Source organism: Eurosta solidaginis, chromosome 3, assembly GCF_040869045.1.
Source record: "Eurosta solidaginis isolate ZX-2024a chromosome 3, ASM4086904v1, whole genome shotgun sequence".
Classification (NCBI taxonomy): Eukaryota; Metazoa; Arthropoda; class Insecta; order Diptera; family Tephritidae; genus Eurosta; species Eurosta solidaginis.
In genome coordinates, this window is record NC_090321.1 from 271,185,667 (window position 1) to 271,202,856 (window position 17,190).

Consider the following 17,190-nt stretch of genomic DNA (forward strand, 5'->3'; position numbering starts at 1 on the left):
ATGGAAAAACGAGCAAAAACTGTTTCAGAAAATACAAACCGCATTTCACTCTGTTTCAAATGGATTTACACTATTCTATACTATAGCGGCTGCGTCTGCTTTAAAACGCGAAAAGGAGTTTTCCACTTAACAAAAACTAATATTTTCTATACCAACTTCATACGTATAGTTTTATTAATTAGCTATTTTGTGAGTATGGCAATAAAATCTTCAGATACTCAGGGCTCAAAAGCAATGATGGAACGCTTATCGCCTGTACTCAAGCTTATTTTAGCAATGGAATTCATTATTAGTACAATTACATATATAACAGCAAGTATATTAATGGAAACAAAGAAATATAAACACATAAAAGTCATAAAACGTTTTCAACAATTGGATGATGGATTACAAATGAATTTTCCACACGTTAATTGGAATTACAAGAAGACAGAGTTTAAATTTACTATTTCCACTTTAGTTATGTTAGCTTACTTTTATATAATTTCATTCATGTTTCTATACACAATATCAAATTGCCGCTGTGATTATGTAACCACATTTGTATGGGCACTAAGCTATGTGATCATCACAACTGGTCCAGCTGGCATAAGTTTTTTGCATATGGGTATAATGGATTTACAGCGCGTACGTTATCGTATATTGCAAAAGCTATTGCAACAACATTATGCCGCACGTTCTACGAAATTTAAGCAGAAGCCTGATAATAATTTTGAATTACAGCTTATGTGTTTAATCGATTATTTAAAAAATTATATTCAATTAATTTTGAAATTCAACGATCTATTTGGTGTGGTAAGTGGTGTAGTTGTATTCCATGATTTCGCTTTAGTAACATTTTTGACATTCTTAATGTGTCAATTGGCAACTGAGACCAATGCGCAGTCCCGCGAAATTTTTTTATGCATATTCTTTTTTATGTTAGCACCAATTTATAAGCTGAGCGTTTATGCAATGTATGGCTATATGGCGTATAAAGAGGTAAGTGTAACAGCAAATTTAGATACTACTGAATTAGTGTGTCTCACCTCAAAAGCTACAGTTTGTAATACCGAATTTAAAAACCCTAGTATGTATTTACGATAAGCTTTAAATTTAAAGTTGTTAACTCTTTGTTGTATTTGTTATACTCAGCGTGCTTTGCACTCAGAGTATATTAACTTTGATTGGATAACGGTTGGTTGTACAGGTATAAAAAATGACCGAAATCCGACTATGACCACGCCCACTCAGGGCGGAACCAAAAGCCCTTCGTGGTATTACATATATAAATAAATTAGCGGTACCCGACAGATGATGTTCTGGGTCACCCTGGTCCACATTTTGGTCGATATCTCGAAAACGCCTTCACATATACAACTAAGGGCCACTCCCTTTTAAAACCCTCATTAATACCTTTAATTTGACACCCATATCGTACAAACGCATTCTAGAGTCACCCCTGGTCCACCTTTATGGCGATATCCCTAAATGACGCCCACCTATATAACTAGGGCCCACTCCCTTTTAAAATACTCATTAACACCTTTCATTTGACACACATATCGCACAAACGCATTCTACTAGAGTCACCCCTGGTACACCTTTATGGCGATATCTCGAAAAGGCGTCCAGCTATAGAACTAAGCTCCACTCCCTTTTAAAAAAACTCATTAAAACCTTTCATTTGATACTCATGTCATACAAATACATTCCAGGGTTACCCTAGGTTCATTTTCCTACATGGTGATTTTCCCTTATTTTGTCTCCAAAGTTCTCAGCTGAGTATGTAATGTTCGGTTACACCCGAACTTAGCCTTCCTTACTTGTTATAGTCAGTTTTGAGTTATTTCCATGGTTTCCAATAATCTATATATATAAAAATGAAATGATGTTCGTTCCTGTCCATGTTTTGGGGCCGATACGAGGCCAACTTTATTCGTTATTTTTTCATATTATAGGGATCATATTGGGGAAGGTTTCTAGCAAAAAAAAAATTTTTTTTTTCTTACACTTACATCTTACATTCAAAATTCCCCCATACCGTGAGCAAAGATGTTTACACATCAAAAATATTCACATATGATTATAATAATGTCACAAATGTGATTTTTTTTAATCCGGGCGAAATTTGTCGTGGATATGTATGCAAAAATTGAGACCAAGCGCTTAAACTATATCAAATTCAACTAGACTAAGTTACAGTCCGAGGAATACATTCACTTACGGGATGCAGTGAATAACGATGGAAATGTGAATGACATCGGTAGAATGATCATATTACCAGCAACATATACTGGTAGCCCGCGATACATGCATGATTATGCACAGGATGCCATAGCGTATGTTCGCGCTTATGAACGACCGGATCTGTTTATTACTTTTACATGCAATCCGCAATGGAGTGAAATAAAAGACCATTTGTTTCCTGGCCAATCCCCAATTGATCGACACGACATAACTGCACGAATTGTCAAACTAAAAAAAAAATCACTAATGGACTTTATTGTCAAACATAGAGTGTTTGGAGAGGTGCGCTGTTATATGTATTCCGTTGAATGGCAAAAGCGGGGCTTACCGCACGCACACATTTTGATTTGGTTGGTTGATAAAATTACACCGGATCAAATTGATAGTGTGATATCAGCTGAAATACCGGATCAAAGGATTGATCCAGATTTGTTCGAAGTCGTCACAAAAAATATGATACATGGACCTTGCGATGCATTGAATGTGAACTCTCGGTGCATGATTGATGGAAAATGTTCGAAGCGATACCCACGAGCATTAATTTCGGATACGGTCACAGGTGACGATTGATATCCGGAATATCGTCGTCGACCCACTGATGACAATGGTAAATGAACGATAATTAAGATGAGAAATCAAAATGTTGAAGTTGACAATCGTTGGATTGTTCCATATTGTCCATTGTTGTCCAAAACATTCAAAGCGCATATTAACGTGGAATACTGTAATTCCGTTAAATCAATTAAATGCATTTGCAAATATGTAAATAAAGGAAGCGATATTTGTCGATGTCAAACAAATCGTTAGTACAATTGGGCATGCCAGCAGCAAATTGTCCAATGCATCATGATATGTTCAATCGAGAACTGGAGCGTGAATACCATTATGATTGCAATGAACTAAACACATTTGTAACATCAAATTTAACGAAATTGAATGATCAACAGCAACATGCTTATGATACAATCATGAATAATGTTAGCCATGGAACTGGTGGATTGTTTTTCTTGGATGCTCCTGGGGGAACAGGCAAGAACTTTTCGATTTCATTGATATTAGCAAGAATTCGATCAGATAATAACGTTGCATTGGCACTCGCTTCCTCCGGAATTGCGGCTACATTACTGGAAGGCGGTCGCACAGCACATTCTGCATGAAAGGTGCCTTTCAATATGCAGGTAAATGAAACACCAACATGTAATATTTCGAAAACATCTGGAATGGCAAAAGTTCTTAAAGTATGTAAGCTCATCGTATGGGACGAGTGTACTATGGCACACAAGAAATCATTGGAAGCACTTGCTAGAACTTTGAAAGAGGAAGCCAAACAGTCTTTGGAGGTGCTATGATTTTATTGGCTGGAGATTTCAGGCAAACATTACCTGTGATCCCAAAATCCACGGCTGCAGATGAAATCAATGCATGCTTAAAATCATCGTATTTATGGATACATGTAAACACGCCTACACTTACTACAAACGTACGTGTTCAACTACAAAACGATCCGCCAGCAGCTGAATTTTCACAGCAATTACTGAAAATCGGAAATGGCCAAATGTCTGCCGATCCAACAGGAATGATTGCCTAACAATTTCTGCACTTTTACACAGTCTAAAGAGGCATGGGTACAGACTGTATTTCCAAACATAGTTCAACATTACAAAAACTATGATTGGCTCAGCGAAAGAGCAATTTTAGGTGGGAAAAATAAGGACGTCAATGATATAAATGCAGCTATTCTGGATCAAATACCTGGTGACATAGTTGCATATAAGTCAATGGACACTATTACTGATCAAGATGATATCGTAAATTATCCAACTGAATTCTTAAGCTCACTCGATTTGCCAGGCCTACCACCACATAGTTTACGATTAAAAATTGGAGCACCGATTATTATGCTGCGCAACATTAATGTGCCACGACTTTGCAACGGTACCAGAATCGCTGTGAAGAAGCTAATGGGTAACGTTATCGAAGCAACAATTTGAAAGGGAAGTACAAAGGAGAAGACGTTTTGATACCCAGAATTCCACTGATCCCGACGGATTTACCATTCGATTTCAAACGTTTGCAGTTCCCTATTCGCATTGCCTTCGCTATGACAATTAATAAGGCGCAAGGAAAGTCTCTAAAAATGTGCGGTATTAATTTAGAATACGCAATTTTTTCTCATGGACAATTGTATGTAGCTTGCTCACGAATAGGCAAACCATCGTCATTATTAATTTATGCGAAAGATGGATAAACCAAAAACGTTGTCTACCAAAAAGTGTTACAATAAAGCTCGAATGAAATTGTATCAAAAAATTTGCTTTGTTTCGTATTAATTTTATTCTCTTTCAGCAAATCATTGAATTTATCGCCTAGCGAAGCGGGCGAGGATACGCTTGTACCTATAATAATTTTATTGAAACATGGCATATACGACGAATAGCGCTCTTGTGAATCGCCTAACGGATTTCATAGTGTTGTCGAAAGAAGTTTAAGAATGACCTGTGCACAGCCCATAACATAGTGCAACGAATAAATGCCGAAAGCTTGACCGACTACGTAATGTTAGATGAATGAAAGAATGTACATACTGTAGTGAATTTTAGCATCACTATGTTGTTAGTAAATAAAGGCACAACAACAATAAGCAAGCTGCCACTCTTGTGTACATGAACTCATCAATTTAATCATCTTTTACACACATACATGGAAGGCGACGAGAAGTACATGCACACACAGAACCAGCAGCTCGAAGTGAAGAGATATCTCACACACACACATGTAGTCATCAGCCGAAGTTCTTACTCACACATACACATGCATATAACTAGACCTTTTGAGGAATGTGCGAACGAGGCAACAGAGAGTATAAAAGCAGCGCAAGCTGAGGAATGGCTAATAAGTTTTGATTTAAGCACGCTATTGGTTGTGAAGTATAATTGTGAAATACTACTCCCAAAGTAATCTAGATAAAGACTAGCTTGCGATTCGAACGTTAGCAGAAGGTGTATAATATTCGGAATTCCCCGAAATTCGTACGATACATATAATCGTTTTTGAAGCTGAAGAATTTGGAGACCTCCACTGAGTTGGAAGAGACAGGTGAAGGAAGATTTGAAATCCCTTGGTGTTCTGAATTGGCGTCAATTAACGCGAAGCAGTAATATCTGGCGAACAAAACTTATTTTTTCCTTCTTGTAAATCGACATCTTACTGGAATATGTTGCTCGTGATAATACTACTAATGACACATATCGTACAAAAATCAACCAAACCTTCTAAAATAACACTTTTACCGTTGTTTTATAGCGATAAGTTTTTGCTGTGAAGCGAAATTGGTCTAGATATCTTTAACGAAACAATTTAGAAAAGTGGATGACTGGAATTAGGAAAAATTAAACATTTTTTTTTGTTTTTAGCACGAAACTTCGACCCAGATAAACAGTGGCCAACCTCCCAAATCTTTATGCACCAATTACTTTACGTGATCTCTTAGAAGGGAATATTTTCAATACATGAATACTTAAAATTAGGAAAACTCGTTTTTTAGGCATTTTAACAATAATAATTGGACGTTGTTGGCAGCGCACTGCCCTCAAGTGACACTAGCGAATCCTGTTCATTATTTTTTTTTTTTTTATTAATTTTTAAACATATTTATAAATATTTTTTTTGTTTTTTTGTTTTTGTTTTGGGCCGAGTCATTGATGGGCAGTGGTTTCTCAAGCGTCGAGATCTAAAACTGCTCAGCTACAGAAGAAATCATCAGCTGAGGGTAAAACTTAAATTAATAGAATATGGAAACAAAAAATACAGCATTAACGATTAAGACATGAGGACAGTCTTTTTTATAGAAAAAAGGGGGTCCGACATATCAAATGTGTTTGAATGAGAGTTATAATCTTGGCACAAACACCGGAAAGGTTCGTTAAGTTCGAAATTCGTTCTACATTGTTTTAAACGAAGAGGTTTGTATTGTGTCGTAGTGCGACAGAGAACACTAAAGTTCACTACGTTCTGCAGATGTGGGATTGAAATCAATCCATTCAGTAGTTGGAAGATTGATAAGTTTTAATCGATTAGTATAAGGTGGAAGATTAAATGAAGAGTCCCATTGAAAACTCCTTAAGGAAAATAGTAAAAACTGTTTTTGTATTGATTGGAGCCTGTCAGTATGGACTTGAAAACGCGGATTCCAGACTATTGAGCCATACTCTAATATCGATCTATCCAATGTTGTGAAGAGGGTTTTCGTATAAGTACATATAAAAACTGTAATTTGTTTGGTGGGGCACTATGTTGTTGCCAATTTAGCAGCATACTAATGAATTTTTCTTAACTAATTTTTGGCAGCAACAAAATTGTTTACATCTAGTTCGTGTATGTGAAAACTATTATAGATGTTCTGAATTGGTTCGTAATCAGCTAAGGACATTTCTACATTGGCAAATGCAGAATTCCTATACATTCTTGATTGGAAAAGTGACACGTTGTGATCTTGCGTTAATATTTATGGTATGTAATTACAATCGTACATATTTGTTTAACGGTTATACATTTTCTAAGTAGGTATTTCTAATATAATTTTAATTGGTTAAGTAATAAGTATAAATATTTAGTGAAGCGACGTTTGTTTTTAAACACGGCAACCAAGTGGAGTGAAGTACTTTAAACTTCTCTGTGACCTTTGAAATGAGATCCGTTAGTTAAAAATTGTCTCTTGATAAGCTAGAATATCTATTCTAAAGGCTTTTAATACAAGTCGGTTTCGCCTTAAAATTTGTTTGTTGAATGAAGTAAATCCTAAACGACTGTAAATAAGACCTTGTTTACTCCTTTTTAAAATGTTTATTTTAAACTTCATTTTAAACTTGACCTGGATATCTCCATTAAAGATTCAGAAAATAAATTTTTCTTGATACCCTAGTTGTTGTTGTTATTGTTGTTGTAGCAGTGCTTAGCCCCACCTAATAGGTGCGACCGATCACAAATTGTCATCAATATCCTCTAACGGGAGTCCAAGGAAACTTGCTGTTTCAGCAGGGGTGAACCATAATGAGGTGTTAGAGGCGCTGGTTCCACATTACAATTAAAGAGATGGTTGGTGTCATGTGGGGACACATTGCAAGCGCGGCATACATTTTGTATATCGTGGTTAATTCTGGATAGGTAAGAGTTTAGCCTGTTACAGAATCCAGAACGAAGATTTGCTAGAGTGACTCGCGTTTCCCTGGGTAGTATGCCTTCCTCTTCCGCAAAGTTTTGCGTACTGTTCTTTGAGTACTGGATTCACCGGGCAATTCCTGGCATAAATGTCCGACGCCTGTTTGTGGAGTTCACTGAGAACCTGCTTGTGTTTCTTTGCTTCATACAGCTGTGTTCTCAGGTGGCGTATTTCCTCATAATGCTTACGAAGATGACTCCTTAAGCCCCTAGGCGGTGTTGGCTCATCAATCAGATGACTGTTGGGATGCCCAGATTTCTGGGTATTCAACAGGAACTGTTTGGTTAGCATCTCATTTCTCTCCCTGATGGGGAGTATTCTCTTCTCATTATGTAGATGGTGTTTTGGGGACATAAGAAGGCAGCCAGTGGCAGTTCTGAGAGCAGTATTTTGGCACACCTGTAGCTTCTTCTTTTTAAGCTTGGCGACCATATAGGGGACGCGTGGCATGCAATCGGCTGGCCAATTGCTTTGTATGTGGTAATGAGCGTTTCTTTGTCTTTTCCCCAAGTACTGCCAGCAAGGGATTTGGGGATTTTATTACGGCTCTGGATTTTCGGTACAATTGCGGCTGCATGCTCACCAAAATGTAGATCCAGATCAAACGTCACATCCAAGATTTTGGGGTCTAGGACAGTCGGTAGCGTAGTGCCATCGACGTGGATGTTCAAAATAGTCGACATTTTGGACGACCATGTTGTAAATAAGGACGCGGAGGATTTTGACGGTAATGCCAGGTTTCGCGAGGCGAAAAAACTGGAGAGATCAGGGATGTAGCCGTTTATTCTGTTGCAAAGCTCATCGATCTGTGGGCCTGAGCCTGTGGCCAATATTGTTCAGTCATCGGCGTAGGAAACGATAGTAACTCTTTCTGGTGGCGAAGGTAGCTTAGATATGTAGAAATTAAACAAAAGTGGGGATAGGACACCACCCTGTGGCACCCTTGTTTAATTCTTCTTGGTTTTGATTTTCGTTTCTAAATTGCACCGATGCCTGCCGACCACCCAGATAATTTGCGGTCCACCTTTTAATAATTGAGTCGATAAAGAATAACCACAACTTCCTGAAGATGGCTTCAGACTGAAGCCGAAATATTAACAAATTAAAAAACCAATGAAATTTTAAACATTGTGTTTTATTTAACCACGGCCTTTAAGCTCATTATTATTAACATAACGTAAACGCATAAGGCTATAAAAATTACCAAAAATGTCCACCTTTTAAGACATGGGGGAAGGGTAGACCCATCCAGGTCTTGCAGTAACGTGCCATGGTTGACCGTATCAAAAGCTTTTGATAGGTCTAACGCAACGAGTATTGATCTATGGTGGGGGATTTGATTTAAACCGCAATTTATCTGGGTGCTAATGGCATTTAGCGCGGTGGTGGTGCTATGGAGTTTTCTGAAGCCATGCTGATGATAGGCTAGCTGCAAATTTGCTTGGAAGTAGGGGAGCCAAATGGCTTCAAGTGCCTTTGCTACTGGCGATAGGAGAGATATCGGCGGATACGACTCTCCTATGTTAGCTGGTTTCCCAGGCTTTAGTAGCGGGACCACCTTGGCCATTTTCCATTTTTCGGGTATGACAAAGGTGGAAAGAGACAGGTTGAAGACATGTGCTAAGTATTGGAAACGATCTTTCCCTAGGCTTTTAAGCATCGGCATGGCTATGCCGTCTGGGCCCACTGGTTTGAATGGTTTAGCGTGACCAATGGCATCTTCAACCTCTCTGGGGGTGATGGTAATTGGTGGCTGAATTTATGTTTATGTGCGTATCTGTTGGCCCTCCGTCTATCTTTGTCGACCGTAGAATGCAGTACATATTGACGGCAGAAATCGCTCCCGCATTTTTTCGAATCCGATAGCACTTTATCGCCGAAGGCGATGGAAACTTTATCATTGTGCTTAGACGGATTCGATAGGGACTTTACGGTGGACTAAAGTTTACCCACACCGGCAGAGAGGTTACAACCTCTTAGGTGCTCCTCACATTTCGCCCGCTTGTGTTCAAGCAATCTGATGCGTTGGTTTATGTCCCTTATATAGGGGTGGCCTGGGTCGAGCTGTCTTATAAGGTCACGTTCTCTCGCTAAATTTGCGACCTCCGCCGGGAAGTGGGGCCGAATTTCGGGAATTCTCCCGGCGGGAATGAAACGTGCCGAGGCGGATTCAATGACCTTGCGGAAAGCACGCTCCCCTTGGCGGGCATTAGTCGGGATAGGGAGGGCAGCAAAGAGGTTGTCTGTAAAAGATTTGTATTCCTCCCACTTTCCTTTTTTAAAGTTTATGAAAGTGCGTTTTTCTGTAACGATGAAGTCGGCGGTACGCTCGAACGAAATAAGTATAGGCAGGTGGTCGGATGTCACTGTTACCATCGGCTGCCAGTTGACGCAGTTTGCGAGTTCTGCGCTCACCATTGAGATATCCGGCGAACTGTGACAGCTTCCTACCATACGTGTGGGGGCGTCTCCGTTTATTGTGCAGAACGTCGTTTCTTCTATTTGATCCGCAAACATCTCACCTCTACTGTCCGCCCGCAAGTTTGAATGCCATAGATCGTGATGGGCATTGAAATCGCCTAAGATTATGCGATTGTTGCCCGTGAGTAAGGCGCTGATATTAGGGCGGTATCCACTGGGGCAGCAGGTGGCAGGAGGGATGTAGATGTTGATGATTTCTAAGTTTGCATCGCCTGACCGGACAGATAAGCCTTAACGTTCTAAGACACTGTCCCTGCGGCCGATGTCAGGACCAAATGTATGATATTGCACAGAGTGATCGATTTTTTTTCAAGTTATCCTGTTAACGGCCAAGAGGAAGGACAGACGGTCGACTGTGTATAAAAACTGGGCGTGGCTTCAACCGATTTCGCACATTTTCACAGAAAACAGTTATCGTCGTAGAATCTATGCCCCTATCAAATTTCACAAGGATTGGTTAATTTTTGTTCGACTTATGGCATTAAAAGTATTCTAGACAAATTAAATGAAAAAGGGCGGAGCCACGCCCATTTTGAAATTTTCTTTTATTTTTGTATTTTGTTGCACCATATCATTACTGGCGTTGAATGTTAACATAATTTACTTATATACTGTAAAGATATTCCATTTTTTGTTAAAATTTAACTTTCAAAACTTTTTTTGTTTAAAAAGTGGGTGTGTTCTAGAGGTTTGCGCTGATCACTTTATCGGCGGCGGTGGCCTAGGCACTATTATATACCGGCGGCGGCGGCATGGCCGGCGCGCCGTCATACTAAGGCTTTCTTACTTTACAAAGCTTGATTCCGGGGTTTTTGTCTCGAAGTCTCGCGGATTGTTCAAAAAGTGTCAGGTGTAGCTCCTTGCGGAGGGCTTGTCTTTCGTTCACTTACCCCAGGGAGGCTTCGAATCTAACCCCGGTCTAAGAGACCCTTACTGCTGCGTCTGCCGAAAAAATTGAAGTAATTTAAATGGTCACACTTTTGTCTGTATGTCTCGTGCAAAGCGTAGTTTCACCGAAGGAGATGTTCTGGGCTAACTCCTAATACTCGATTTCGACACGATTTTTTTTAAATCTTTTGTGGCTCCTTGCTGGTCACATACAAAGGCGACTTACGGTTGCTATTAATGGTATTTTAATACTCATAACTCTCTCTGGACAATTTAACGATTAGCACCAATGATGACCTATTGTTGATTGCGCTAATGGCACCTCCAGTTTTTTCGGCAGTTATAAGAGCTATAATGTCCGATGTGCGAACAGTAACAATGCTGACGACCAGTCGTTACCACGCCTACTGATCCTCACGCCACATGCCAGCACAGAAGCTGTACGACTGCGGCTTCGAACTCATACCTTCGTCGACGTCACGTTCCTAGCAGCTCTAGGTGCAGCTCCGATGAATTTAAAAAGGATTTTTTTCATGCTATGCTGCCGACCACTACCAGACACCTTTAAAAGTTAGGGAGTAACTATTCGGCTAAGGATGCCATCCTCGAAATCGTAGGTAATCCAAGTATTAACTCATGGGTGACAATATTATAATCCTCGGCGCATCTACATAATTTTAATTTTAGAAGGACCCTTGTTACAGATAGAAATTAATATCAAATAGTTATGTACCGAGTACTTTAAACCTTTTCTTATATTCTTTAAAAATACGTACTTTATAAGCAACTCTCTTAATAGCCATTTTGTTCGTGCGCATCTGGTTCTTTCTTTTGAAAAGAAACATTGGAAGAGCACGAACAAGTAAGTCCTGAATTAATTTAAATTTAATTAATGAATCCGTTTTTATCAGATATAAAAAAATTACAAATAGTATTGTTACAAATATTCTCGTGCGTTTTATTCCAAAGTCTTGCCGTCTACAACATTCTTTTTATATTTGTTCATCGAGAATTTTACCGCATTCTATTTTATTTGCACTCGATGAAAAATTCATCTCTAATAGAACAAAAAAGCTTCCGAAGATATAATCTGCGCAACTATAAAAATACAATTATCGAAATGCCTAGTAGTAACGAAGTCAGTGACGACGAAACCAATCGCACAATTATACCATGCAAAAATGCCGAAGAAGAACTTCGACAGCACGTAAAGCAACTGCAATTGGCATTAGCCTCATCGGAGCAGGAAAAGGTCCACCTGCAAAATATAATTAGTCGCCAACAAAATGAAAATGTCAACAATGTCAGTAATTGACAGAACATGGAAGCTGCATCCGCCAACATACCCGTCGTCAGCACAGTAGCTGACATAACCTCAACAACTCCCTCTTATGCCACTAGCTCGAAAAGCTCAACAATTTATAACGCAATCACTTCAACGAATAATGCTGCCATCGCTTACGTCAACAGCGCCGCCAATGGTATGTATGCAAATCAATATTCAATGTATTCACACGCCGCCCATGCCCTTGCATTTAACACCACTCATGCCAATACTGGCATATGCCCTAACATTCTTGTCGCCTCATCCGGTAGTGCGGTTCAGTCAACACCGCCTAACACCACATTCGTCAATCCCACTTTCCCATACGTTGCCAATAACTCGAATCTTCCCTCAATAGCCACGCCATCAGTATACGCAGCTGGAACTCCTTACGTTTCCAGTCACGTTTCATCCATAAATCCAATTGTTAATTATAATCAGTTACCAGCAAGCCTTGGAGTCCATCCACCCATACGCAAAGTACTCGATTTACCCGAATTCCATGGCTCGCCAGAAGAGTGGCCAATGTTTTCAGTAGCCTATAAGGAAACCACTAGGTTATATGCCTACACAGATTTGGAAAACTTGTTACGTCTACAGAAAGCGCTTAAAACTAAAGCGCGCCAACAAGTTGAATCACTTTTAATACATCCCGCGAATGTAAATACTGTAATAAGCACTTTGGAGCACCACTACGGGCGCCCAGAGTTACTCGTTCGTAGCCAGATTGCAAAGGCACGTGCATACCCTACAATCAGTAGCATGAAGATATCTGACATTCTGAATTTCAGTACAATGGTTTCAAATTTAGCGGCTTTCCTTGAAAATTCCGGCGCCGCCCCTCATTTAAACAATCCAATTTTATTGGATGAGTTACTGAGCAAGCTACCGTTTAGCAAAAGAGAAGAGTGGACTCGCCACATACTAACTTTGCAGCAACCGTACCCATCTGTAAGAGATTTTGCGAACTGGCTTCAAACAGTTGCGTTGTATGTGTCAATGGCCACTGATATTATGCCAGTGAAACAATCTTCTGCACATGAGCAATCGTTTACCAGAAATAAACTGCAAACAAGGCCAGTACTGTCTATAAACAAAGATGATAAAGTGTTCAATGTGTGAAGAGAACCACAATTTGTTTAAATGTCAAAAGTTTAAAGACGCTGAGTATTCGTATCGATTGAATGTTGTGAAGAAAAACAATTTGTGTTTCTCTTGTTTGCAACCAGGCCATAATTTATATAGCTGCACAAAACGACGACAATGTGGAATGCAGGGCTGTGATAGATTCCACAACCGATTGTTGCACAAAGAAAATTCTAATAATAATACACATACAAATAATAAAGACGAACAAGATAGCAAGCCAGTGGCCACAGTCAGTGAATTTCAAACTTCGCTGCATTCAGTTTATAAATCAGCTGACACAAAACAAACACTTCTGAAATATTTGCCTGTAAAATTGAAAGGGCCAAAGGGCGAAGTCACTGTAATTGCATTCATCGACGAAGGGGCGAAAATCTCATTGATAGAAGAAAGTATCGCAAACGCCATAGGAGTGAAGGGTAAAACTGACATGCTTCGCCTCAAGTGGATAGGCAATCAAACGACGAGTGAACCATCGAAGCGAGTTTCATTTGAGATCGGCGATATTTTTTCAGAATCCACAAAATACCAAATGAGCGGTGTACAAACAACAAAAAAATTGTACTTGCCCGAACAGTCTTTGCACTTAGGCGAATTTATACGTAAACACAAACAGCTTAGAGATAAATATATTTTTGATTATTGCAATGCAGTTCCACAGTTATTGGTAGGCTTGCCACATACGCATTTAATACGACCGACTAGCGTTTTAAATATTGATGAAGGTTTTGCGGCACATCAAACCAAATTAGGGTGGACAATTTTTGGATCAAATGAAGAAAGCGCTACTGATGTAATGGTGGGTCATGTAAACATTGAAGCAACAGATTTATATTAACTCAATCAGCAAATCGCCGAGTATTTCGTTGCTGATAATTTCGAAGTGAAATCAGTACCAATAGTCCGATCAGATGCAGACATCCGAGCAGAAAAATTACTCAGGGATACTACAAAATTTATAAACAATAGATACGAAACTGGCTTACTGTGGCGCAGTGATAATGTTAGCTTTCCGCAAAGCTTTGACACAGCTGTAAAGCGATTACAACAAGTCGAATCAAAAATGAATGCAGATGCCGAATATCGTGATTGATATATACAAAAAATTGATGATTACGTTTACAAGGGTTATGCAAAAAAGTTATCAGTGGCTGAGATTGACAACGTTGATGATCGTACATGGTACTTGCCACACTTTGTAGCAACCAACCCAAACAAAGGAAATAAACGCCGTTTAGTTTTTGATGCTACCGCAAAGATTAAAGATATGTCGCTAAATAGTGCTTTGTTGAAAGGTCTGTCTGAATACCAACCGAAATCATTGGTAAATATTTTATTTAATTTTCGACTACGAAAGGTAGCCGTATGTGGAGATATACGTGAAATGTTTCACATGGTATTGATTCGCGACGACGATCAAAATTCACAACGTTTTCTATGGAGAGGAGGAAATTCTCTCCAGCCTCCAGATATATATGTAATGAGAGTTATGATATTTGGGTCAATTAGTTCGCCCTGTTCTGCCCAATACATTAAGAATCTAAACGCTGAAAGTTTTCGAGACACCTTTCCGAGGGCAGTCGAAGCTATCATTCAACGCCACTACGCCGACGACTATATGGATAGCTTCAACGACATTAAGGAAGCTATCGAGGTAACTAAGAAGGTGACAGAAATACACGCATGCGCGGGATTTGAACTGAGAAACGTAATCTCCAACTCTGAAGAGCTTATGCAAGCTGTAGGGGGCAGTTCAGCACCGCTTTCGCAAAGGGAAGTTGGCACCTGTAAGGGAGAAGGTACCACTGAAAAGGTACTTGGTATGCACTGGTGTCCGAAAAGAGACTACTTCTGTTTTAAGCTGTCGTTTGCGGGTACCAAAGGCGGTGCTAGATGGTATGCGTAAACCCACAAAGGGGGAAATGCTTAGCGTATTAATGTCAATATTTGACCCTTTCGGTTTGCTTTGTAGCGCTACAGTTTGCGCTAAAGTATTGCTACAACGGCTGTGACAGCGGAACGTGGGTTGGCATGACCCCATTCCTGATGACATATATGAAAAATGGTTTGATTGGTACAAAGGTTTGCGAACCATAGAAGACTTAAAGGTGCCACGATGTTATAACCAGGAGTTTTTTTAATGACAAGACAGACATTCAGCTGCACATTTTTGTTGACGCAAGTGAGCTTGCATATTCAACTGTTGCTTATTGGCGCTTGAGCTACGAAAATAAAACAGATGTCATCTTTATCAGTGGACGGTCAAGGTGTAGCCCACTTAAACCGCTGTCAATACCTCGCCTAGAGTTGCAGTCTGCCTTTATAGGCGTTCGGCTGAAGGAAGTCATAATCGCCAGCCACGACGTTACACCTAACATGATACTATTTTGGACGGATTCCAAGACTATGATCCAATGGATTAGATCCGACCCTAGATGTTATAAACAGTTCGTCGCTCATCGCGTATCAGAAGTGCTGCAGTCATCCGAGGTGCACCAATGGAGATGGGTGCCAGGGAGTGTCAATCCCGCTGACGATGCAACACGTCCAAAGAAGTTTGACTCAAATTGTAAATGGATCAATGGTCCTCAATTTTTAAAGTGGGACGCAGATCGTTGGCTTACTGTTCCAAAAGACATTGCTGAGGAAGATATCGATACCGAGCTGCGTTCTAAAACACTGTATACAATACAGACATACGATCATGTTGTGCCCTTTGCTAAATATACCAACTTGTACAAATTTCTCCGAATGACGTGGGTGCTATTAGCAGTATCGAAATTTCGTTCGCTGGCAAACAAGAAAGATTTGATTGTACATAAATCATTATCGGCGACACAAATAAAGCAAACAGAGTCTTTTATCTACCGCCTAGTTCAAAATACTGAGTTTGCGGACGAAATGCCAATGTTCTCCAGTGGTTCGCCAGTAAGTAAAGGCAGCTCGATTTACAAATTATGTCCGACATTGGATGAAGATCGTGTTGTGCGTATGGGTTCCGAATCGATTACGCCGATTGCGTACCCGCATCAACCAAGCGACCAGTGATACTGCCTAAAGGTCATCCGATGTCTTACTTGGTAGGCAAACATTACCATGAAATGTTTCATCACCATAATTTCGAGTCTATGGTTGCCGCTATACGATACAAGTATTGCATTCCAAGCGTTCGCCGTCTGTTAAGATCAATTAAAATAAGTTGTCAACTATGCAAAAATTTGGCAGCCGCTCCGCAAACACCATTGATGGGTCAACTCCCCAAGGACAGGCTTACCCCGTTTGTAAGCCCATTTTCATTCACAGGCGTGGACTACTTCGGTCCAGTAATGGTATCTATTGGGCGGTGTCATAAAAAGCGATGGGTGGCCATCTTTACTTGTCTTACGATTAGGGCTATTCACCTGGAGCTAGCGAAAGACCTATCTACCGACGCCGCCGTTATAGTATGTCGCAACTTTATTAACCGTAGGGGCGTTCCAATTCGTATGGGAAGCGATTGAGGCACAAACTTTGTAGGTGCTAGCAAAGAAACGTGGGTAGAGGTTGAAAAGGGCATTTCTAGTGAATGCTGCCGCAGAGGCATCGAGTGGTTGTTCAATGCTCCGGCAAATCCGTCAGCTGGTGGTGTGTGGGAACGAATGGTTCGCACGGTAAAAAGGGTGCTGCAGTTCACTTTAAAGGAAAAAGCTCCGCAACTGGAGACTTTACATAGCCTCCTTATAGAAGCGGAGAATCTTGTAAATTCTCATCCGTTAACACATGTTCCGCTTGAGCACAGCGACGATGAACCGCTTACTCCAAACCACTTTCTGTTGGGGTCTCCCAACTTCTTCCAAGCAGCTGAGGTACCAGGAGTGGGATGTCTAAGAAAGCAGTGGCATATATCACAACAGTTAAAGCAAAC

General features: G+C 40.1%; 1 protein-coding gene across 1 annotated transcript in view; it reads left to right on the forward strand.

The window, feature by feature from the left end:
• Gr47b (Gustatory receptor 47b) overlaps nucleotides 1-17,190 on the forward strand; it is a 26,224-nt gene continuing 9,034 nt past the window's right edge. Inside the window, exons 1-2 of the mRNA XM_067777237.1 lie at nucleotides 1-981; nucleotides 6,577-6,738. Coding sequence (XP_067633338.1) covers nucleotides 1-981; nucleotides 6,577-6,738 — 1,143 coding nt within the window. The remainder of the gene's footprint in view (nucleotides 982-6,576; nucleotides 6,739-17,190) is intronic.